We start from the raw sequence: 25,752 nt of genomic DNA, 5'->3' as shown, positions 1-25,752 counted from the left end.
TATTATGGGGGTTGATGAATCAACACATCATTAATAAGGAATGGTTTATGTAAATCGCATATAATGATCATAATACTAATCACACATTTTGCAAATTAAAAACTCAATTCACATAAGCAAATACACATTAATATAACAAAAATAACCTCTTAGTAGAACATATAACAAATACAAATCAATAATCGCATTATATAATTGCCTAGTATGGTTCCTCTAGCATCCCCTTCCAAAAATCAAAATATCAACATATTAGTAGAAGGTTGCTAACTTAATTATTCGATAAAGCTAAGATGTTGATTTTCCCACTCTCCTTTTATCTATTTAATTACACTCCATTTAATTACACCCTTAACACATAATCAGCTAACAAGGAAGCTATCCAAATACAAGCAACATCAAGCCTAGATCTCTATAGAAGCTCCCATTAGCCAAGCAATATGCAACATAGTTTTTCTCCCATTAGCCAAGCAATATGCAACATATTTTTCTCAACTCCTTATAAGCCCTTGCTAGGTTTCTCAACTTTTCAATGTGGGACTCTTTACCTTCACATTCTCACATGTCCCCGCACATGTGGCGAATTTTCAAGCCTAACACTTGGACAACACATTTTGGGTGACGTGGAGCACGTGTGGCCGTTGGGCTTTCACACGTGGGCAACCCACTCTGATACCATGAAGGAAGTTGAGGTTCCACCCCAAAACCAATTGGCAATGGGAGGAGTAGCCCAACTCCTTATAAACCCTTGCTAGATTTCTCAACTTTCTAATGTAAGACTCTTTACATTCACATTCTCACAATCATCTATTTTATTTTTTAATACTTTTTACTATAACATATAATAGAGTGTAAATGGACTATGAATGAGTGGGAAATCAGCTCCCTAAAAAACTATCGATGGCAATGGTGTTAATGTTACGACTCTAAAAAGAGTGTAGTCACCTTGTTAAAGGGTTTGGGCTTTGGAGATGGTGGCTTGTGGGCTACAAAAAACCAAAACCCAAAACACACATTTCCTCGTGCTTTGATCAATAAACTAACACCGTCGGATTGGCTTCAGATGTAAGCTTACAGTTGCAGTGTCGTCGACGGTAACACCAAACCCAGATTCCACAAAATTCACGAAGAAGAAGAAGACTGAGCAAACAAATGGCGGAGGGGAAGAGCGAAAGCAGCAGTAGCTCAATGGAGAGCCTGGATCATCTGCCCTCGGCCCTACTCGCCACCATCATGACAAATCTCGACGTGGCCTCCATCTGCTCCGTCGCTTCCACCTGCACCGCCTTCAAAGCCTGCGCTTCTCAAATCCTCTCCTTCATCCCCTCCTTCCACCTCCTCGTAAGTCTTTTAGTTTTCATTTCTGGGTTTTCACAAAAGATTGTAAATTGGTTTGTTTTTGTTTGCTATTTTCTCAAAAATGGTTACTTTTTGCTTTGGGGGTTAGGAAATCGCGCCTTCCATGGATTTGTTGAGGCCTCTGCTGCCTCCTAACCCGTGGCTAAAGAGCATGAAGGTCAACTGTGGCCGGCTAGACGATTCGGCCATACAGATTTTGCTTCAGCCTTCGCTGCACGAGCTTTGTATGCTCAATTGCGACGAATTTACTGGAAAGTTGCTTTCGGAGATCGGAGGCCGATGCAAGGATCTAAGGTTGGTTTGGTTTGGTTCTGCTGCTTATATGTGTTGCTGGTGTTTTTTGATTGTGGAAAGTGAAAAAGCTGTTGTTATTGGCTTTTGGGTATATGAATTCCCTTCAGGTCTCTCTGCTTGGGGTCAGTGGCTGAAAATAGAGGGCTGGATATTCAGTTTTCTGATTTGGAGGAGTTGCTCAGAGGTTGCCATGAGTTAGAAGTAAGGCTCAGTTAAATGATGATAATAACCAAATGTTTAATAATAAGGATTCTAAGTAACATGGTGCTGGTTGTTAAATAATGATACATGACCAAATGTTTCGCCCTTTCATATTTCACGTAGCTGAAGTTTTGATTCTTCTGCTCAAATAAGTTAAGAACATCGTTACCTTTTTTTTGAAGATACAAAAGATGCTAAGTTTGTACCTAAGGGGGTGTCAGATGTTGAGTTTGTTAATATGATTTCATTCCTCCTTGGTCATCTGGATGAATAATCGAATGGTTTGTTATACTTAAGTTTCCCTAGAAATGATGAGGCAGAAAACTTGTGTGCACTTTAACATTAGATGCTTAATATATGTTTCCTTAATTGAAATTTACCCATAAAGCATTTTGGTTTTGGGATATCATAATTATTTGATATGTTTCATCTAATGCGTTTGTGATAATTTTTGATAGGCACTGAACTTGATGTTTGATGTCTCATTTTCTGCTGGTCATAACAATTCTCGAGTTTGGGCTTTGGCTTCAGAGAAACTCACTTCTCTTGAGATTGGCTACATTCCATCAGTAATGGTGGCTGAACTGTTTAGCCCAAACTTTGGATTCCATCAATCACTAAATTGTATTCAGCCTTCCATACTGCCAAACATCCATAAATTGTGTCTTTCGGTCGACTATATAACTGATGCTATGGTTGGAAAAATTTCTAAAGGTCTCAACTCCCTGACCCATTTGGATCTTCGAGATGCACCCATGAGCGAACCAGGAGTTACATCAGACCTCACAAACTCTGGCCTTCAACAGATTAATCAGCATGGCAAACTGAAGCATCTCTCATTGGTCCGGACCCAAGAGTTCCTCTCTACCTATTTTAGAAGAGTAAATGATCTTGGGCTCCTCTTAATGGCTGACAAGTGTAAAACCATGGAAAGCATATTTCTAGGCGGCTTTTGTCGTGTTACCGACACAGGTTTCAAAACGATCTTGCATTCTTGCTCCAAGTTATACAAGCTTAGGGTGTCTCATGGGACTCAGTTAACGGATTTGGTTTTTCATGACATCTCTGCAACTTCCCTGTCTTTAACACACGTTAGCTTGAGACGGTGTACTCTTTTGACCAACCATGCAGTTACTAGTTTGGCTTCTAATAAGGATCTAAAAGTTCTTGATTTGAGAGATTGCAGAAACCTCGGGGATGAAGCCCTCCAAGCCATAAGCACTCTTCCTAAATTGAAGGCGTTATTATTGGATGGCTCTGATATTAGTGATGTAGGATTATCATATTTGAGACCAGGGGTTATAAGTTCACTAATTTCATTGTCTGTTAGAGGGTGCAAGAAACTTACAGATAAATGCATCTCTGCTCTATTTGATGGCTCTTCTAATTTGGAGTTGCAAGAACTGGACCTGTCCAATCTTCCTAATCTCTCCGACAATGCAGTTTTATTACTGGCAAAAAGTAGGGTTCCAATACTTGAACTACGAATGCGACAATGCCCACTAATAGGTGACACTTCGGTAATGGCATTAGCCTCAATGGTGGTTGACGAGGAGAGGTGGCATGGTAACAGCCTGCGGTTGTTGGATCTGTTTAATTGTGGTGGCATTACTCCACTTTCATTCCGGTGGCTGAAGAAACCATATTTTCCAAGGCTGAGATGGTTAGGAGTTACAGGCAGTGTAAATAGAGATATGGTAGATGCTTTAGCTCGAAGCAGACCGTTCTTGCGTGTGTCACGCCGTGGCGAGGAGCTGGGAGTAGAGGAATGGGATAACTCGGATGATTTTTACATGCATGACTATGATGAGATGGACGAGTTTGAACGTTGGCTTCTAGACGGTGAGGATGAGAATGCCGACGAAGAAATGGTGAATGCAGAGGATAATGCGGAAGCAATGGAGTAATCCGCCATTTAAATTCCTGCTATGTGCCTGTATGCAATATGCTTGTGATTTTCTTGTGTATATTGTTGTGTTATGAAGAAACTTGAAATGTATCATGGACCACTGATTAGAGTTTAGCAAGTTGGGTTGTATGATTTTACTCCAAATCTGTGATCTTGTGGACCTCTTGATCTTCGTATTGTAACTATTTTGGATAGAATGGAAATTGTATTTTCACTTAATTGTATAACAAATTTGTTTCACCATTTATCACTTGCTTTTTATATGACCCATTGCCAATGTTTTAGAGGTTTTGTCGGTGGACTCTTCTCGTAGAGGTATATATCCAAGACTTGAGGTTTGATGCCTCTAGTGGTGCAGCCCACAGAAAGTGACTTTGTCTGGCTGTTGAGACATAATCCACTTCCTTATCTATGTGTAATGATTTACAATAAGACTGGTTGATCTGCTGAGTTTGGATAAGTCAGTAAGCACAATGGTAGGTAGTGGAAATATGCTGATTTCTTAGTGGCATTTGGTATCCTATTCAAATAGGAAACTCAAAAATTTTGATTTTAAAAAAAAATTAAGGGCCTATTTGGTATTCAACTTGAATCCAACTTTTTAAACTCAAAAACAGAAGTTGAATCCAAAACAAAAAAAACCTGTTTGGTATACCTATTTTTAAAAACTCAAACTTAAGAACAACTAAAACACACCCCAATTATTAAAAACAAAAAATATATGTTTTTTCAGTTTTTTTTTTTTAACAACCCATGAGTTCTCAAGTTTTTGAACTTGTGGGTTGTTTTAAAAAAAAAAAAAAAAAAAACTGAAAAAACAGATATTTTTTGTTTTTAATAATTGGGGTGTTCTTTTAGTTTTTCTTGAGTTTGAATTTTTAAAAATAGGGCTACCAAACAGGTTTTCTTTGTTTTGAACTCAAATTCTGTTTTTGAGTTTAAAAAGTTGGATTCAAGTTGAATACCAAACAGGCTGATATTTCAATTATTCCAACACATACGGAAGCAAAAAGTATGTGAGTTTCACATTTTATCCCATAATTCAATGTCTCTCCCAAATTATTGTCTTCCGGCTTTATGACTTCTCTTATTTGAAGTAAGCAAGCATATCAAAAAAATTTGTATCCTATAATCCAGTCTCTCTTGTATTATTGACTTCCGACTTTATGATTTCTCTCATTTGAAATAAGTAAGCATACCATAAAAGTTGTGAATGTTTTCTTTTTCTCTTTCTAGAAGTGAGCTGCCTTTAATTTTTTTAACAAATGAAATAATTAAGTTTGTATATTTTTCCTTCCAATTAGTTAAGTGCTATATCACATCTATAAAGTTAAGTGCTAATATTTATCTAGAATTCAACTAAAATGAAAAATAAAATGGACCCACAATGGCTTGTGGTAGGAGAGTACTTCGATTATTCCTGACTCATGTATTTTCTTGGGCTTATCCGAGTGCTACGTTTATATTTTATTTTGGTACAGTGACACATTTATTTTACACATTTTAAATGAGACAACTTACAAGGGGAAAATTTTAAATACCAAAGGGAGACTTTAAAATATATGGCGCTCTAATCCCATTTTTCTTAGCTGAAAGACTATAAAATACTTCTCATGTGTGCCTTAAATGCAACTTCTAAGTAAATAAATCAATCAGGAATGAGTCTTTGGAACATGCATGCCTCATCATCTTAAACGAGTGAAAATTTCCCATTTTCTCAACTCATAATTTTTTTTTTCATAATTATTTCATTTATTACTAAAAAAAGAAAATGGTTATGTTCGAACTTTTTCACGAATATAAACATAAAATGTTCTACCACTAAAATTATCAACTTCACTCATTTACGCTTTTAAGCCGACAATACTTGTCTCGTTTCTACTCTATTCTCTCTTTCTTCTTTTGTTTAACTTTTAATACGAACATATACTACTGAGTCGGGCATATATATGCATGATCGCATAAGGAGTGTGACAACAATGGATTTTTTTTTTTTTTTTTTTGGGTTCTTTTTTAATTTCCTGTTTTGATATATCAATTCTTGAATTAGGTAACACCAATGTAACTTGTTGCGTTAATTTTTGCAATTTTAATGTGGAATGCACCAAATCTTGCAACAGCATAGGAAAAAGAAAAGGGTGAAGGAAGGGTTGGCTTCAAAGAGGAAATATGTCCTCATTCAATGGACAGTGATAAATTTGTCTAGGTTCATTGAATGTGCCAACTCCTTTAATTTTGCAACTAGTTATTGAGAACGTAATTAATCACAGAATTAATATAATGTTGTCTTCCACCCTAAACCCTAATCTTGTTCAAATAATAAATATTAAACAACATTAGATGCGTCTGTGTATATAAAATACGAATTTGCCATATAATTTGACACGTTATATTCACGAATTATCAAAATAGAACGATTCATCAATTGGGAAATACAAGTTGGGAGTGATGATCACAGCTTATTGGATTTCGACTTTTGTTTCACTTTTAATCTATTATTTTGTTCATATAAACTTCTTGAAGCACAAGCTTTCAATCAACTATTGATACCGTCACTGACTATAATCCCTGATATGAATTCGTGTTCAATACAAACACTTTTCTAACCGCTAAATTGATCCACTCGTCAATAGCAAATTTGTTACTCATCACTGAATTTGTTTGTATTGAGATTGACTATCAAAGTCTAACAAACATTTTTATCTTTATTTTTTGAGAGTTTCTTTTTATTAAGAGGTGCAATAATATACTTAATTCTACAGATATTAGAACTCGAACTCAAAATCTTTTTTAATAGCAATTGTTATAGACCACTACAATAGTGGCTAGTTTGCAAAGTCTAACGACACATATTCATAATGCATGTGACCGATTTCAATAGTGGACCATAACAATTTGTCATTGAGTTGCAATGGTCCTGTATAATCTTATCCACACCTCCATGAGTTAACGTTGGACAGCTCCTTCAAGGACATCTTGGACCCACACCAGCTAACCCTAACCCTAACTCAATTATGAGTTTATTTTAGTATTATGCCATTATCTCTGGACCAGCAATAAATTATATTTTGAGGTATCCTAACCCTAACCCTAACTCAATTATGAGTTTATTTTAGTATTATGCCATTCTCTCTGGACCAGCAATAAATTATATTTTGAGGTATCCTATGATCAGTCATTCACGCGAGTAAGTGGAGTTATGTAAAATCTATTTCAACCGTTGATGGAGTAAGCATAAATTATCCAGTCGACTATGTCATTCTTCATCATTGATGTACGGCCCCTAAATTCAAAAGGTATTAGTGATATATTTATTTTTAGTACTAATAATATAGATAAATTCTACATCATTGAATTTTTATAAACAAACTCATAAAAAATTCAAAAAATGAAAACTAGCCCTATTGAATTTAAGTTTGATTATTGAATTACTTTGATACCCTATTGAGTTTTTTGAGTTTTTTTAATAAGGTTTTGAGGTTGGGCTTGTTTTAAGAAATTGATGGCGGTTTTGTAATTTATAAGAAGTTAAAAGCCTCTTTGTTATGTTGTAAATGGACTTTGGATGTGTTTCTAAAGTCCATTTTGTATAGGGTATTTTTATAATTTGAGCCAATATATTAGGTATAATAGTGAATCTCCCAAAATTCAATTGGGGTAAGTAGTTTCACTTTTGAACAACTGATGTTATCATAAGTCTAACAAATTTAATTTCCACTAACACATTTGCCCTAATTCTCATCAACTCCCAATGAAAGTCCTCAATGATGAGTTTATTTTAGTGTTATGCCTTTCTTTATAGACAAGCAGTAAAATAGATTTTGAGGTGTGCTATGATTAGTCATTCATTTGCGTGAAGTTGAATAAATATCAATTCAACCGTTGATGTATTGTGAATAAATTCAAACTGACGTTATCAAAATATCAATATCAATATCAACAGTCCTGATCTCTTGGACCCCTGTAGTCCAAGAGATTTATGGTCACTCACCGTTGGATGTAAATTCAACGGTTGAATTGAATCGGGTAATAATCATTTATGTCATATTGCATTTATATATATCATTTTGAACCATTGGATTAATATCCAACGGTGGGTGACCACAATCTCTTGGACTCCTGTGGTCCAAGAGATCGGGACTATCAATATCAATATCAATATCCATCAACAACTGACGTTATCAAAATTCAAAAAATTTTAATTTCCAATTGCCCATTTTGCTCTTCTTCATCAACCCCCAAGATCAATGAAAATATCCATTTACAGTCATGTATAGTAGACATTAGACAAAAACCAAACAGGCAAAAACAAGGCTGGGCTTGGATAAGATTTAATAAGTAATATTTTATTAATCTTACCTATAAACATGGTTTGGAGTGTTGGACTTTGGACTCGGAAGACTCGCACTATGCTTGTTCCCACCTTCTGTTCCGTCGCCGACCAATCGCCGCTTCGCTGGCACCCCTCAATCCTCATCCTCTTTTTTCCTCGTTGGCTGCTTAATTTGCCCCTTCACCGCCTCCAAAGGTCGCTTTTCCCCCTCCCCCAATCACCTCCCTCCACGTGTTCTCCACGTGGCTCATAGAGGATCAGCTCCCATGCTGCTGGATCCACCAAACCCCAACCCGGCGGTTTATTCCCTTTGTGGGGATGCGGATCCTCTACTCGCTCCTGTAGGTCAACAGCTTCCTCGTGCCCTCCCCGTGCTCCACGTGGTGGTACGATGCCGGGTTTCCTCATCCCACGTGATTGTTTAATTCCGGTCTAATCTTTTAATTAGGGAGGATAATATTTTTTAATTTTTGAGTATCTTCGTGATCTAGGAACGTATTGTTTGTTTATTCATTTAAATCAAATGTATTTTCATGCAGTTGTTACTTAAAAATTGACTCTTGAAAATTTCAACATGGTTGGCCATGTCATCATGTCCAGCTAGCTTAATTACATCATATTTTCTGGTCATTTGGTTGAATTAATATTTTATTTCAACCCTAATCCACAATTTGCATGTTTAGGTTATGGGATTATGGGCTATCAACTTGGAGACTATAAAACAACTAGGGTTTAGCTCTTCAACCACGACTTGTACCATACAATGGTGCTTCCCTCTTCTTTCTAGACAATAGTACCCTAAGCTCGTGCTAGTTCATTGGTACTGCATAAATATTTTATTTCACCTGAACAAGTGACGAGTCATCATGCATGACTTTATTTGATAGCATATTCGATGGAAGTATTAGGAATATGCTAGTAGGGTAGATTGACTAGTTTGTATAATTTATGAGGGAAATTAACACTATTGATATAGTTCATAAGGAAAAACAAATGATTACCCATGAAAAATATTATGTAATGCATTGAGAAATGGGAAAATCTTAGTTGTCGTATACAACACGGAGTCGTGTTGAAAGCGAGTCTTCATAGAACAATTTTCACTATTTATGGACTCGAACCTAGGTGATTAAGTGGAGGTCCGAACTGAATGTTGAAGAATTAATGGATGAGTTGTGGTAGAGGAAACATAATTTAGGGTAAATAAATAATTTGCTGGAGATAACAGACAGAAGAAAATGGTCCAGTGGCCTGTGTGAAGCCAAATGGCAGAATTATACCAAAGGCAACCATTGATGATGGTGACTTAGATTCTCAGTATATAAAGTTTTTTACATCATAAAATTGGCAACCTTTTATTTTTCTTCTAAATTTTCTTTTTCCATGCAACAAAAATACATGACACATCAGCAATCAACAAACACAAACTGATAGGTATATCTCACTGAACCCTTTTAATTACCTATCTGCCCCTCACGTTTTTCTTATGAATTCATTCATGTTAAAACCCAACCGCTTTCTCAGCAGCAGAATCATCAGTCTTTTTTGTTTTACTTGATCATCAAGATACCCCTCGCAATAAAATTACACTTGTACCCTCAGTGCATGGCTAGTGGTCCAGTGCTGCTCCAAACAATTAGGAGTCAAAATTTGGCCTTGTCTCATGATGGGGTCCATTGATCATACACAAGAAGCCAATATGTAAAAACAAAATTAAAGAGGGAGGGGCATAATGGTCTTTGTACTACGAGCTTATCCAAATCAGTGGGCACCCCAGAATGTGCTACTCTGTGTCTGCTTTTGGTAATTGTGAGAGAGGTGACTGTGAGTGGAGAGGAGGAGAGGGAGGGAATTCAGAGACGTCTCATTGGCCAGGGGGAGGGTGGCTTTGTCGTCAGGGATTCATATAAATAAATAAATTAATTAAATTTAAACATATCCTAAAAATTAATCAACACTATAAATCAAGAAGGCAGCAAGGGGGTGCTAGGCTAATAGTAGTTATCCTCCACCCGAGAACTTGTGTACGAATATTTCATCTCTAATATCGCTTATGTGGAAAAAACTTAATAATTTAATAAAATATATATTTTTTAAAATACAAATGATAATCTAAATTATTGGTCAAATTCATATCCGTTAATAAAATATGTTATGAGAAGGAAAAGGGTGAAGGATCATGGAGCGCAATCACATTGAATTTTTTTTTCTCATGTTAATCAAGTAATTTGTTACCTCCAAAAAATAAAATAAAATAAAATAAAAAGCAGAATTTGCAAAGCGGATCAGCTTGGGTAGAAATGTAGAGGATCCACCTCGGCATGGTTCACAACGCCAATGGTGCGCATTACGCCGTTAAAAGAGATTGAACCTCCCCTCTCACTGTCATCATATAAAAAGATTTTTTTAAAATTTTTAATCTTTTATAAAATTTTTGCTGTGATTTTATTATTCAACCCTCACTCTCAAATCCGCGTTCACCATATAAACGCTGCTCGTCGTTTCACGTAAAAGCAACCTACCGACGATCTCCTCCTCCTCCTCCTCCGCTTTCTCTCTCTATCGCCATTTTTTTCCCTTGCTTCTCCGGCACTTCAAATTCCGTCGTGTTTGCGGCAAATGGTGACAGAGGACAACAGCGAGAGCTGTGGCAGTAAAGCGTACGACACGTCGTCTCCGGTTCAGTCTCGGCAGCAGAGGCAGAAGCTTGAGGTCTACAATGAGGTTCTTCGTCGCCTCAAAAACTCCAACAACGACGAAGCTATTCGACCTGGCTTCGACGATGAACTTTGGGCTCACTTCAATCGCCTCCCCACTCGGTACCTTTCGCTCGTTTAATCCTCATATTTTCATATTATCCCATTTTAATTTTTTTGGGGTAATATTATGTGCATGTATATCTATATGTATATGTGTGTGTGTGTGTGTTTGTTACTATTGCTAGTATTTTAATTATTATTTTTTCATAAGGTTTTTGTTGATTTTGAATCTGTTAATTGAAGATTAGCTTCTGAATCTAGGATATGTAAATTCTTTTTTCCTTCAATTTCTGTTTGTTCTTGTTTGTCTTGGTTTGGTAGTGATCTTGTGCTTCACGTTATGACCTAAGTTTCTGTCGAGCCAAACAGAATAGAATGAAGCAGATTTAGCAATTCTCAAACACATTATTCTACTTTTATTTGAAATATTAGAGGTTTAATAGAACTGGATCAGTTTTTGTGGCTCTATTTCATTATTTCTCACAAGCAGACAAGCAGACAAGCAGACAAGCAGACAAGCAGTCAAGCAGGCTTTAAAATGTTAATCGTTTCAGTACTCGCTTATTTTTGTAGAATTGGAAACGGGTTTTGATGAGTTGAGGCACTGGCTTGTACTTGCGCAATTTCAGGTACGCATTGGATGTGAATGTGGAGAGGGCAGAAGATGTGCTTATGCACAAAAGATTACTGCATTTGGCTCATGATCCTGCTCATAAACCAGCGATTGAAGTCCGGCTTGTACAGGTTAGATCATTGACTACTACGCATCTGACTTGCTAACCGTTGTTTCCAATGTTGAAGATTTTCTTGATCCTTGAGTGCTAGCCTGTTATTTCTTGTCATTTTCTGTGCCTGGTGCAGCGTTATTGTCATCACAGATATAGTGTATCTTTTCTTGATTAAGTTTAGAAATTGGATTTGGATCAGGCCTAACGTATTAAATCAAAATGTTCATTATGTCACATTCAAAGTTGTCAGTATTGTGTTAAGGAGTCCTAGCCACGGTATAATGTGTTCCATGACCTTAATAATGTTTGCCCTTGAGTAAGATTCGTTTCCAAAAAAAAAAATCCTCGAGTTGAGACTGGAGGATGGTATTAGTTGTTACCTTCAATGCAATCTGCATCACACTCCTTTCAGTCTGTTCATGTTCCAAGAGTCAAGACTGGTCAGATAAGCCATGCTATTAGCTCCCATTTGAACACAGGTTATTTATATATGAACTACATCCTTTCTTTACATGTCGTTTGGAAAATTTGCCACTCCTAAAAGTCTAGATTTGTAAGATTACAAATTATCAATGAGTCATTGAAAAATCACCACTGAAACAAAGTCTTAAATCACATGTTCTGCTGGAATTTTCCTTCATAATTTCTTCCTTTTCCCTTTAGTTCTTTAGGTAAATTAATTGTATAGAAATTTATTTCCCATTTACCATTCTTAAACTTTGATACATGTCCTCATGCATTCTGGGAATCACAATTTTGTGTAGGTTCATCCCATCCCAGATGGGAATACAGCTGATTCTATCCATTCAGATTCTGTGGGTGAAGATGCTGCCCAAAGTTCAAAGTTATCTAGCAGACAAAGGTACTCTTATTTGGTTTCCTAAAATTTATCCAAATTTACAAATGCAGTTCCCAAATATTTCACACAAATAGTCTGCGAATAAAGTTGTTTACCTTCTTTTTTCTGTTCATCCCACTGCCTGGTTGTGGTTAAACATTACTGACAACTCTAGTTGGCTTTTCAAATGTCAGTATACATCCTCCTCCAGCGTTTGGCTCATCTCCTAACCTCGAAGCCCTTGCACTTGAAGCAAATACAGCTAATGATGAGGATGACGAACATTCTGTGCATGGCAGCACAGAGTTGACTCGGTAAATAGCCATTTCAGTCTCCAGGGAATATATTTTCACTGCTTCTCTCCTTTGGAAAGAGTTTCAGTTTGGCTCTTAGATTTTGAAAAAAATATCTCTCATAGTTTTTACTTAGAGTGTATCATAGGCTCTTGAAATGCATCTTCATTAAGTGTGATAATTATTTGAATTATGTATCCTTTAAATCGGTTGCATATTGGCCATTTTGTTGATGTTAGCCATGGACTTACTTGATATTTGGTTCCACAAATAAAGTTTCTGACATGCTTGATATACTGCATGTCACCACTCATCCAAATGGTAGCTAGATTAAGTTTACTTATCTATGCTTAAGGCTTTGATTTTCATTTTTCCCCATTGAAATGTTAACTGAACCTGAACATTAGTAAATAAACTGTATTTTTATGCCAATGATTTCTAGTGTCACTAGTGAAGCGAAGTGGCTCCGTGCAAATAAGTTGTGATTTGTCTTAATTTTGATTGACAATGATGTAGGCCCATGCATGAAATCACTTTCTCAACAGACGACAAGCCAAAACTACTCAGTCAGGTATTTGATGGGTCTTTCTTTGAAATTAAAACCAAGTAATCTTCATAAGATTTTTTGTATCTGTGTGTCTGAACTAAGCTTTTGGCAATAAACACACTTTGAGTTTGGAGACTTTGCAAATTACTGATCTATAAACATAAAATACTCGCCTAATTTGAACCTGATATTGTCTTCATACACATGAAACACATAGTTCAACTTTGAACTTTTTATCTCTCATACATCAAGAATCTCATATTCTTCATGGTCATTGCTCTCAAAATAATTTTGGCAGTTGACTTCGTTGCTTGCGGAGATTGGGCTGAACATCCAAGAAGCACATGCTTTTTCCACATTAGATGGTTACTCCTTGGATGTCTTTGTTGTTGATGGCTGGCCTTATGAGGTAGATACTTACGTATATATGTTTAACTATTCAATTAAAATGACTGCCGAAGTTCCAACAATTTTGTAAAGCATGGGATTGAAAATAAAGGCACACTCTCTTATATTGTATTATATTTTTCACATTGGCGTTTTTCTGTTTGCTTGAATTTTGTGAAGCATATGTTTGCTTAAGATGGTAAACATGATTTTGGTTCAATTGAGTGTTTTATTGAGGAAGTATTACAACTTTGGCTTTTCAAATTTTCTGCAAAAAGCATTTTATCTTATTTACAACAAGCAACTGAGCGGCTGACTTGGTGTTGAAACAGGAAACAGAACAGCTTAAGACTGCATTGGAAAAGGAAGTTTTGAAGATTGAGGTGATTCTTTGTTACTTATTCTTTTCTTCTTTTTTTTCAATTTTTTTAATTATCTAATAGGGAGCGAGTAATGTCCAATTGGTATAATGTTCTTTCAGTTTTTCATTAACTGAGCAGAACTATATCGTGCTTCCCTCTTTTTCCCCATTTGATAATCAAAATGCAATGCGATCAGAAATGCATTACTATAATTGAAACTTTGGGTTTCTATGCAGAGTCCGTGGCCACCAACTCATCGATCATCATCTTCTAGTAGCGAGCATGATCATATAAGGGTCAAATCTGAACCACCTACTCATCTCACAATACCCAATGATGGGACTGATGTATGGGAGATTGATCCTAGACAGTTGACGTTTGGTAACAAAGTTGCATCTGGATCCTGTGGTGATTTGTAAGTTCGAAGTATATGATGCTTATTTACTGCTTGGATCTGTTTTCCCTTCTTTTTTTTGTCACCCAGCTAAGCATGCAGTTTTGAGTGGCAATTGACTTACATTTTGGATTTTTTATCAGATATAAAGGTACATACTGTACTCAAGAAGTGGCCATTAAAGTCCTCAAGCCTGAGTGTGTAAATTCAGATATGCATAAAGATTTTGCCCAGGAAGTCTATATTATGAGGTATATCAATTAATATTGACCTACATGCACATTATTTTCATTTTAACTGACCTGGGAATATTGCCCAAAGTCAATTTACACATGAGCATTATCTAGGGCTCAGGTTTGACTTGTTCACAAGATATTAGGCTGGAAGTGGTGTCAGTGTAAATTTTCAAGAGCAGTAATTTTTGTCCATTATTTTCTTAGATGTTAGTGATTGTTATGTAGTATAGTGATCTTCAATTTGTCATTCACTTCACAGTTTTAGTTTCTTGTAATAGAAAAATTGGGAGGGTTTAAAATCTACTATAATTCTTTTCATTTAACAAACTTTTTTTTTTTTTTAACACTCGTAGGAAAGTTCGACATAAGAATGTTGTACAATTCATTGGTGCATGTACCAAGCCTCCAAGCTTGTGCATTGTGACAGGTAATTCCAATGATTTTATTTTGGTAATTGAAATAAAAATCATAGTTAATGCTTTGTTATATCAAATACTTATTCCCTAGTTTCCATTGTTATGATTTACAGAGTTTATGTCTGGTGGAAGTGTATATGACTACTTGCATAAACAAAAGGGTGTTTTTAAGCTCCCAGCCTTGCTCAAGGTAGCAATTGATGTTTCCAAGGGAATGACCTACTTGCACCAGAATAACATAATCCACAGGGATTTAAAAGCTGCCAATCTCTTGATGGATGAAAATGAAGTAAGATACCCCTTCATATTTTAGTAATGTGAATAAAACAATTCTGTGTGATTTAGGTGCTGGTACTGCTAGAGATAAATAAATTTTCGTTTTAAACCCTCCCTGATATATGCTTCATCTTACAGGTTGTTAAGGTTGCTGATTTTGGGGTTGCCAGAGTAAAATCTCAATCTGGAGTAATGACAGCAGAAACTGGGACTTATCGGTGGATGGCTCCAGAGGTGCGTAGTTTCAGCCTTAAAGTTGACTGAAATTGTTTTCATGCATGCCGCTTTTTAGTTTTGTCTTATTTGTACTTAGTATATGTATATATATGCTGTGGTGTTGATAAGGTCAAATCATATTTGGAGAGAGAGAGAGTTGACTAATCTGGTTGTCTCAGATGTTGGACGGTTTCTCATCGTCACAGCTCCTGTGTATGACGTTTTACCATGACACAAACATTATTTTATGCTTGTTTTCTGTTTAAGAAGTGTGATTCAAAGTGACGCCTAAGAAAAAAAGTTATTCGTTGACGAATTTCCTGCCATGAATCTGTCTGTGTTTTCCTATTAAAAAAATTCTAATTGGTTTCTTATCTTTTCATTTCCTTACAACAGTTGTTTTGCATTGAAGGTTATAGAACACAAGCCATATGATCACAAGGCTGATGTTTTTAGCTTTGGGGTTGTGTTATGGGAGTTACTGACGGGAAAGGTATTGCTTTGTTGATAGAATTATTTTATAATGGTTGTTTCTTATATTTCTTGCTCGCGGTTTAGATTGTCGTCTGTTTCAATTGGCAGCTTCCGTATGAATACTTGACCCCATTACAAGCAGCTGTTGGAGTTGTCCAAAAGGTACAGTATTATTCTCCATTCCAACCAAAGGCATATTCTGCTTTGAGTGATGCATCTACGTTGTTGCAAACAATGTATTATTAGTGACATGGTTCAATGACACGGTTTTCCAGGGCTTACGGCCGACTATCCCAAAGAATACGCATCCAAAGCTTGTTGAGCTGCTTGAGAAATGCTGGCAACAAGACCCAGCATTAAGACCTGACTTCTCGGAAATCATAGAAATGCTGCAGCCGTTAGCCAAAGAGGTATAACTTCTGGGTGCTGTCACATGACATTGATATATCTTGGAAAACATGTCCGAATAGAATGAGCAAAGGTAACAAACACTAAACCATTTTTTTTTTAACAGATCAGCGATGAAGGAGAAGAAAAACGCAAATCATCAGGAGGATTTCTGTCCGTCCTTAGGCGTGGTCATCACTAATCGAAGGCACATAGATGTTTATAACATGAGCAAAGGAATTTACCTTGCGTGGCATTTCCCCAACCATTTCTCTCACATACCATGTACAGTATTACGTTATCTTTGATCAACTTATTTCCTCCGTCTGATTTGTTAGAGCACATTTTTTGGACCAACCATTCCCTTTATATTATTTTTGTGATTTATCGTAGCACTCAACAGTTAACAACAAAGACGATGGTTCGGACGAGCTTTGTAACTATGCAAATATCCAGAGGCTTTACAATGACAGCATATTGTCGTGAAAATTTCTTTGACCAATTCCTTGGCTTTGCAATTAGCTGGCTTTTACTTTTGGATTTCTTACTGTTATTCAATCATATGGAGGTTTCTATATCTCAATTGTTTTTTTAATGGTCAGGATTGCGATCTCGGGCTAGTTTGGCATCATTGTGTCGTGAGTCTCTTCTTTTTTCTTTCATCTTTTAAGCTCGAATTTTTGATCACATTGCCGGGTCAAATATTTAATGGGCTGGAAAGCCCAAGTCAGCCCGATTTACAGCTCAATCTCAACAAAGTCCTCTCTTTTTGAAAAAGGAGAGTGCCAAGATAGGGCCTAGAATTGGGCCGCCTTACTTGACAATTGGGCTTGTAATGCGTATGCGATTTTGTTTTTGTTGTTTGGAGAATTTAAGGAGAGAAAGATGATTCTAGACCACTATAGAATTTGATGGAGCTTAGGAACATTTGGCAGTGGGAGACTAGTAGATACCTTTTCAGGATCCTCTATCTGAAAAATAAGATAAAAGGGGCCTTTGTTAAACTGAAAGTTCTAGATGGCCAAAAAAAGAAAATGAAAGTTCTTTGTGTCTCCTAAAAAAATAAATAATATCTTCATCCAAAAAAAAAACATCATACATCCAGATCGAAATTTTGTTGAGATTTGAGAATGTACTGCGTGTTGAACTGTACCAAAAAAAAGAAAAAGCAGGTTCCTTTTTCCATCTGAACACCACCTGTCTTCTGCATACAGTATTTGAATTGATTTGGTATTAATTTCAAAATTCCCTGTCTAACAACTATATACAACCAATTATTTGTCCTTTCTCTTTCACATCACAACTAATGCAATCACACCTGCATTAAAGATGATTAGTAGAGTTGGAAATCTTGTGTGGGGTTTTGGTTGTCCATAGTGTTTTGTTCCATACGCCGTCAAGATTAACGTATGGGTTCATAACAATATAGTCAAGAGGAGAAAAATACTAAAAATATTATAATGCCTACATAGATTCCATGCAAAAATGAAGAAAAAACATCTCAATGTCGCAGTCCATGATGTATGACAATGCTAAGCGGTAGTACAATTCAATCAAAAGAGGACGTGTTTAAGAAATAAAAATAATTATTCGATATGAATGCATGCTAACTTTTAACTGAATTGTACTTGATGTGCAAAAAATTAAAATTTATTTTTTCTGCAAACTTACATGTTTTGAATAGTTTACATAACGATTTAAAACGCTATATAACAACCATAAACACTTCTAACATTTCTTGACATATTAATTAAAAAAACACCGATAAACATAAGTGCTTTTTACATAAACAATTCCAAACCAACCCTAAATCTAATTTGGTGATAGGTTAGAACTAATCTAGGCGACACCTAATCCCGAGTATGACGCATAAAGAAGAAAGCTGTAGATAGATGGATCCTCCCACTACGATAGTGACCCTAAACAAACAAGTTGAAATCACTTTCCCTTTTGGTTGGTTTGACTTCGAACCAACGCACACACCAGACCAGACATGTAGAGTCCTATCAACCACGACAACCATATCATCATGTCACAAACCCGTAATTTTTTAATGCCCCAAACGACATTCTGTTTTGGCGTTTTGTCTCTCCACTAATTCCGGCCCATTGTCGTTCGTCCAAGTCGAACGGCGGAATTTAATAAATAAATATATTAATCGAACAGGGCCGTACTAAACTCATGGACTCCTCGGCACGTAGCGCGTATTATATAGCGCCGTGATTGTTGTCGTATTATTGTACTGTCACATGGTGTATTTTTATTGGGATGGGACAGACCGTCGGATGCTTGCCACGTCATGATATTGGGGAGGGGCATGGTGTGCTGTTGCGGATGCGACTGTGTCAACGCTGTGTCGTTTGAAAAAGTTTCGCGGGCTTTTCTGGAATTTCGAATGGAGTTGCGCCACGTAGTTAAAAGAAGAGAAGCAAACGTTACAGACCTCACCAGAATTTAGCGCGCGAACCTCGAGGCACTGCGCTGCTCATTTCCCACTATACCCCTACTTCCTTGTTCATGTCCAAATTCACCAAAGTCGAAATTACATGTCCAAATGGAAAATGTTAGAAACACAAAATTATTATACAAATGATGTGATAATGTTTTTTTTCCTTCATAAATGAATAAATGCTACAGTGAGTCCAGAAAAAATAAATTAAATACTATGTTATTTCACTCGATGTCCAAAAATTAGTTTCCTAATTTCTATAAATCATTTGGACAATTTTTTGGTGAGCAAAGTTACATAAACGGAGGCTAATTCTGTATCGTTGGAGGAATGATTAGCCTATCTAGAAGGTTGTAATTTTTCTATTGATCGTGGTATCACCCAAGTATCCCTGGAATCAAATTTATTTAAACTATAAAGAATATATTAATTGGCAAAGAAAAAAGGTAAGTTGAGCACATTAGGGATCTAAAACAACTCCTCACTTAATATTTGTGTAATTGTTTATGTGATGCCAAACTTTTAATTCCAATTGCAATTTTACTCATTCCCTTTATTCTGGTAAAAGCAATTGTATTTAAACTTCTTACCATTTACAATCTAGTCATAATTTAATTTGTCCAATTATGTTATTTTGTGGTTTATTTGTTACAAAGGAAATTCAAATTTAAGATCACCCTCAGTCCACTTCACCCATTTCTTAGAGCTGTTTGAGATTGGATCTAGATGAACTATCTTTGTTCATAAGTATTTTTTTTAAAATTATAAAAGAAGCGTTTACATTGAAAGAATGTCAAAATTATTATTAAAGACCAAATGCTTTCCAAAAAGACATTTGAAAGTAAAATCTGAAAAAGCACCACTAGCTCAGTAAAGCACTTTATTACTGAAATACACTATTTTTTTCTTCTTCTAAAAGACCGTTCCAAACAAGCCCTTACGTGAGCAATATTCATGCCTTTATGGGGTAATTTGATGTTAGTTTTCTGTTTATCAGTCGCGTGAATTTCTTCCTTTGGCACTTTTCAAGTAATGGCACAAAAAAGTAATTAAACACAAGCTCCAGGGCTCTTCTATCTGGCAATAGTGCACGTTCGAAAAACCTAACCCATGCAAAGCTGCCCAACCCGTCTTTGCTTCCTCTGTTTACCAATACGCCATACCCGTCGTCGGCGCCACACGTTTCTCTGTTGCAGCTTCACTCTCTCTCTCTCTCTTTCTTCTCTCTATCTCTCTCTTCTCTCTCACTGCTCTGCAACTATTTATTTAAAAAGAGAAGCTTCATTTTATTATACCTTCCAAATTACACGCGTCAACCTACTTTCCCAACAAACCCTAAATTCAAACCCCTCTGTATTATTCAACTATTTTCCTAGATTACAAACAACACTCACTTTCCTGACATTATTTCCAGTTTCTTCTTTTTTCTTTTCGTTTTTTATTTGTTTAAAAAGATTTAACAGAAAAACTAATAGCTAATATTTTAATCGGAGAAAATTGTTATTTATTATTATCACTAGTGTCGTGTATGGATTTCTCGATCAAGAAATCGTTCAAATCCCATGGCTCAGCCAAGCACATGAGGAAGATCTCTGCCGGAGGAGACGATCCCAGCCTCGAGCAGCTCCCCATTCTCCTAGATCACGATAGCCTCCACCGCCAGCCAATGAGCCCCGTCGATTCATCTGACCGGAGAGAGGTCATCGTCAAAATCGACGACGGCGAGTCGTCCTCCAGCGCTACTACCAGGGACGCAATGGCGGCGGACCCCGCCAAGACTGGCGGGAAGATTTGGAGGGAGTCCAGCGTCGATTTCTGGAACGAAGACGGCGTCAAAAATGGCCAGGGATTTGATTTCGCGCAGCGCCGGAAGACGGCCGAGGATCCGCCGTCGAAGCTTATTGGTCAGTTTCTGCACAAGCAGAGAGCCTCCGGCGACATGTCTTTGGACATGGATTTGGAGATGGAGGAGCTACGGCAGAACGAGCGGGACCTGCCACCTGTCGCCGAGTCGCCGAGGAACTCGCGAGTCTCTAAGGAGCTCAAAGTCTCGTTCCAGGCGCCGGCGCAGGACTCCGTCGAGACTCCGAACGAGTCGGTTCGGAGGCGGTACAGGGACTCGCCCGACGACGAACGGCGTCGTAGCGGGAAGCTGAGTGACGGACAGGACGACGTCGTTCGGTGCACGTCGAACGCGTCGTTCCGGCGAGAGCCTTCGTTTGCTAACAAGAACAGGTCCGATTTGTTGAGGATAAAGACCAGGTCGAGATTAATGGACCCGCCAGAGGAACCGGACTTTAGGTCGGATCGGATCCCGAGGTCGGGGCAGATTCCGAAATCTGGTCAGATTCCAAAATCTGGCCATATTCCGAAATCGGGTCCGATGAAGTCCGGGATGTTGGGGCGGTGCGGGGACGATGACGATGATGACCCGTTTCTGGAGGAGGATGTGCCTTATGAGTATAAGAGGGCTAACTTTAACGCATTGACTCTGCTTCAATGGGTAAGCTTGGTTTTGATTGTTGGGGCACTGATTTGCACGCTTACCATACCCGTTTTGAGGTTAAAGAGTTTGTGGAAATTGAAGCTGTGGAAATGGGAAGTCTTGATTTTAGTTTTGATTTGTGGGAGATTGGTTTCTGGTTGGGGGATAAGGATTATAGTGTATTTTGTAGAGAGGAATTTCCTTTTGCGCAAGAGGGTTTTGTATTTTGTCTATGGAGTTAGAAGGGCTGTTCAGAACTGTCTCTGGCTTGGCCTTGTTTTAATTGCTTGGCATTTCATGTTTGATAAGAAGGTGGAGAGGGAAACCAAGAGTGAAGCCCTTGCTTATGTGACCAAAGTCTTGTTTTGTCTCTTGATTGGGGTTTTGCTCTGGTTGGTGAAGACATTGATTGTAAAGGTGCTTGCTTCGTCTTTCCATGTGAGATCTTATTTTGATCGGATTCAGGACTCGCTTTTCAACCAGTATGTGATTGAAACGCTTTCTGGGCGACCGTTGATTGAGATGCAAATTGAAGATGAGGAGGAAGAGAGGCTTGCTGATGAGGTCAGGAAGCTTCAGAATGCTGGGGCTACTATGCCTCCTGACCTCAAGGCAAATGCATTCCCGTCCGCGAGGATTGGGAAGGTGATTGGCAGTGGTTCCTTGAGAAGCGGGAGGGTGATTGCGAGTGGAGGGCTAATTGGGAAGAGCACCAAGTTTTCTAGGCCACTTTCCAAGAAGTCAGAGGAGACAGGGATCACAATTGATCACTTGCATAAGCTCAATCCCAAGAATGTGTCTGCTTGGAATATGAAGAGGCTAATTAATATGGTTAGAAAGGGGCATCTTACAACACTTGATGAGCAGATTGTGGATACCACTAACGAGGATGAAACCGATACTCAGATCAGGAGCGAAGTTGAGGCCAAAGCTGCAGCTAAAAAGATATTTCAGAATGTTGCTAGGCGCGGTTCCAAGTAAGTTTACATTACTTCCCATCTTCATTATAATGATGCATGTTTGTGTTTATGATCTGGTCTGTAACTTGGCTCGACTGTATTATGGTGTTTCTAAACTTGCGTTCCTATTTGTTTCTTTCTGAGAACTTGAATTTTGCTATCAATTATTGTTTTCTTCACATTTGGAAGTTGTAGTGTCATTCTGTTAGCTGATTCGTTCATTATTTTTAGTGTCGACAATTTTTGTTGTTTCCAGAACATGTTTATGCTATATTGTTGTTAGTGGAATATTCCATTTATGTAAATTAGAGTTCTTGATTTCTGATATGAAAAAAGAAAAGAAAAAAAAAAGAGTTATATCTGCTCTGTCAACACCCTGAACACATTTGCATGTAGAGTTTTAATGTTATGCACCTTGTGTTTGTTGTCACTTATGGTCATTAAGTGCACATTGATGTTCAAAACTCAAATTGGTTTGCAGCCTTTGTCCCAGTTTTCCTTAGAATCTAGAGACTTGTAGTTAGTATGTTGTTGACATTGCATGTGAACTTCAGTTTCTTAATTGACAACCTCAGATCACATGATTTGTGCTAAAAAGGATGCTATCTGTATCAGTATTGCGTGACATATAATGTCACTCATCAATGCATGACTAACGCCATTTATGTGTTGCCTCTAGTAGTTATAGATATTTGTGATTTAACTCTGGTAGTTACACTTTCATAATGTCGGTTATTTTGTTTTTTTATTTTTGGTTAGTTGGACGGTATTAGCTTTAAAAAGTTGAGTAGGTCATCTCTCTCTCTCTCTAGAAATGGTGTTGTTTTTCTCCCTTCCATCAATTCCTTTAAGTTTCAGCCTTCTATGGATAGGGCCTAGTGAACAAACAGTTGGGACTCATGTAGCTTGAGAGGTTGGGGGAGGTCTTGTTACTACTGATAAGGTTATTTGTAAGTTACTTTGGTTTATGGATACTATTATGTATGCTGATTGCATTTATATTGCATTTATATTTGTACTGCTGCTCAACATTGGTGGATGTGCATGTCTGGGTGAGGTGGGGGTCTTTGATGATATGAGAGCAAATAATGTAGAGTGAAAATAAATGTTGAGGATGAAATCTTACCCACACTCCTTTTTCTCTGCATGTCAAGTCCAATGGAAGTAACCAGATTCTTTGATAAATTGGAATGGCAGAGGAGATACTCAGTTCACGAGGAAATAAGAGATATGATAAAAAATAAGGATACAAAGAGTGACAAAATAGTATATACCATATGTTTTCTGCGCTTTCTGTTTTGAAGTATCAATAAAACCCTTAAAAACATAAAAGTATGCCATTTTTCTTTTGATTAAAATTTGAACAGATTTTGTCTTCAGCTTTCTTGTCCTCATTAAGTTCCATCTTTTGATCACATTCAATTTACCCATTTTCTGGCAGGTACATCTACCTGGAGGATTTGATGTGTTTCATGGAAGAAGACGAGGCTGTAAAGACCATGAGTCTCTTTGAAGGGGCAGCTGAGAACAGGAGAATCAGCAAATCTTCCTTGAAAAATTGGGTGGTAAGCTTCATGTGCCTAGTGTTACTGGACTCAGAACCAAACCCCGTTAGGTTTGGTTTTAGTTATTTTGGTTGCTTGACTTATCAGCTTAGAATTCCAAAATAGTAAGACAAGAAAAGGCGAGTACAAAAAGTTCTGCAGCCCATCATTGAGAAACCTAACAGCTTGTAATCATAGGCATTGAAAAATTTCATGTATGAACATGAACATAACTGCGTATAAGACTTTCATGTTGTGGTTTTCAATACACCTATGCCTTCAAACAATGCCTGAACTTAGTGTTTATTAGCTTGATAATGTGCTGTCTATTTGTTCCAGGTCTCTGCCTTCAGAGAGCGGAGAGCACTTGCTTTGACACTGAATGACACTAAAACGGCTGTGAACACACTTCATCGTATGGTGAACATAATAGTTGCCATTGCTATAGTAGTTATATGGCTTATTGTGCTGGGAATTGCCACGACCAAATTTCTCTTGTTTGTGAGTTCTCAGCTTGTGGTTGTGGCGTTTGTCTTCGGTAACACATGCAAGACGATATTTGAGGCAATGATATTTTTATTCGTGATGCACCCATTTGACGTCGGAGATCGTTGTGAGATTAATGGAGTTCAGGTAAATTTTCATCTTTACTTGCATCACATTCTTTGCAAATTTGTTCATTTTCATGTCTGGGGCCTAATTTGTTTATCAATGACTCTCAGATGGTAGTTGAAGAAATGAACATCTTAACTACAGTTTTTCTGAGGTACGACAACACGAAAATCACATATCCGAACAGTATCCTTGCAACTTTGCCCATCTTTAACTTCTATCGTAGTCCGGACACAGGAGATGCTATTGAATTCTCTATCCATATATCTACTCCACCAGATAAGATAGTTATGATGAGACAGAGAATAGTCAGGTATGTGGAAATATCTTTTGCTACTTCCTACTTTGGATTGTGGTGGGTTAGTTTTTTTCATCTCTGATTGATACATTGTTTCCTATGGTTGCAATTACAGTTTCATTGAGGGCAAGAAGGAGCACTGGTATCCTGGACCAATGATCATAATGAAGGATGTAGAAGAACTAAATAGGATAAAGTTTGCAGTGTGGCCAACACATAGAATGAACTTCCAGGACATGGGAGAAAGGTGGGTAAGAAGGGCCTATGTGGTCGAAGAGATGGTACGGATTTTCCAGGAGCTTGACATTCAGTACCGCCTGCTGCCTCTTGACATAAATGTCCGTGCAATGCCTCCCATGACGGGCGGTCAGCTTCCTTCTAATTTCACAGCAACTACAAGCTGAGTGAGGAAACAAAAAAGATGTCCATGTGTACTGATATGGTCTTTCCAAGAAACATATATAGATCCTTATACCACCCCCCTTGGGGTCATTTGTACAACCACAGCGATTTAAGTTCATGCAGCAGGATCCTTTAAAGAATGGAGGAGAGGATGATATCCGTCGGATTTGGTTTGACGGGTTGATCTCAAGTTAGTTGCCTTCAATCTTTTAACTAAAGCAAAATGGAGAGATTTGTCTTGTTTGTTTTGTTTGATTTTGCAGATAGCAGTGGCTAATTAGAGCTGTTACTATTCTCTCTCACTCTCTTACTCTCTCGTATCATCTTCATCTCTCTATATGTCTATGCATATATTTGTAACTATACATCTATTTAGTTTGTTTAAATATCCATCCCTCAATGTTGTTTTTGTTTCCACCATTTGAATGTTCTTTGCATTTAACAAATATTAATATTTCAAAATCCGAAACATTTCCAAATTATACTACATTTGCCAGTTCAGTAGAATACCTAAAATCCGACTGAAGTTGTGCTATCTCAGTTCACAAACTATATTCTGAATCATCTCTCTAATAATGTTAACTTCACCTCACCTCA

At 37.4% G+C, this 25,752-nt stretch overlaps 3 protein-coding genes across 6 annotated transcripts; all 3 read left to right on the top strand.

Moving 5' to 3' along the window:
• The first annotated feature begins 941 nt into the window (after positions 1 to 941).
• On the top strand, positions 942 to 4,003 carry LOC117638125 (F-box/LRR-repeat protein 10). Of its 2 annotated transcripts, XM_034373223.1 has the most exons (4): positions 942 to 1,338; positions 1,445 to 1,650; positions 1,758 to 1,851; positions 2,310 to 4,003. In XM_034373223.1, the coding sequence occupies exons 1-4, from the start codon at positions 1,150 to 1,152 to the stop codon at positions 3,756 to 3,758; spliced, it is 1,938 nt and encodes a 645-aa protein (XP_034229114.1). In that variant the 5' UTR covers positions 942 to 1,149; the 3' UTR covers positions 3,759 to 4,003. The 2 variants fall into 2 exon arrangements, with proteins under 2 accessions (XP_034229114.1, XP_034229116.1); XM_034373225.1 differs by lacking the exons at positions 942 to 1,338; positions 1,758 to 1,851 and having other exon boundaries at positions 1,527 to 1,650.
• Positions 4,004 to 10,368: 6,365 nt separating this feature from the next.
• LOC117637264 (serine/threonine-protein kinase STY46-like) lies at positions 10,369 to 17,001 on the top strand. 3 transcript variants are annotated; one of them, XM_034372113.1, is made up of 16 exons: positions 10,377 to 10,912; positions 11,482 to 11,596; positions 12,345 to 12,442; positions 12,613 to 12,732; positions 13,228 to 13,282; positions 13,557 to 13,667; positions 13,978 to 14,028; positions 14,244 to 14,422; positions 14,545 to 14,652; positions 14,991 to 15,064; positions 15,167 to 15,342; positions 15,468 to 15,563; positions 15,958 to 16,038; positions 16,128 to 16,181; positions 16,295 to 16,429; positions 16,534 to 17,001. In XM_034372113.1, exons 1-16 carry the CDS (start codon positions 10,713 to 10,715, stop codon positions 16,606 to 16,608), a joined length of 1,728 nt encoding a protein of 575 aa, XP_034228004.1. In that variant the 5' UTR covers positions 10,377 to 10,712; the 3' UTR covers positions 16,609 to 17,001. The 3 variants fall into 3 exon arrangements, 2 of the variants coding, with proteins under 2 accessions (XP_034228004.1, XP_034228005.1); XM_034372114.1 differs by having other exon boundaries at positions 10,379 to 10,912; positions 11,426 to 11,596; XR_004587172.1 differs by lacking the exons at positions 16,295 to 16,429; positions 16,534 to 17,001 and having other exon boundaries at positions 10,369 to 10,912; positions 15,942 to 16,038; positions 16,128 to 16,182.
• A 3,030-nt stretch (positions 17,002 to 20,031) lies between these two features.
• On the top strand, positions 20,032 to 25,581 carry LOC117637920 (mechanosensitive ion channel protein 6-like). The gene is made up of 5 exons (XM_034372975.1): positions 20,032 to 22,317; positions 23,741 to 23,864; positions 24,183 to 24,476; positions 24,566 to 24,768; positions 24,869 to 25,581. Exons 1-5 carry the CDS (start codon positions 20,384 to 20,386, stop codon positions 25,155 to 25,157), a joined length of 2,844 nt encoding a protein of 947 aa, XP_034228866.1. The 5' UTR covers positions 20,032 to 20,383; the 3' UTR covers positions 25,158 to 25,581.
• Positions 25,582 to 25,752: the final 171 nt, after the last annotated feature.

This window comes from Prunus dulcis, chromosome 8, assembly GCF_902201215.1.
Source record: "Prunus dulcis chromosome 8, ALMONDv2, whole genome shotgun sequence".
NCBI lineage: Eukaryota > Viridiplantae > Streptophyta > Magnoliopsida > Rosales > Rosaceae > Prunus > Prunus dulcis.
Note: the sequence above shows the minus strand (reverse complement) of the source record. Positions and strands in the feature narration are given on the sequence as shown.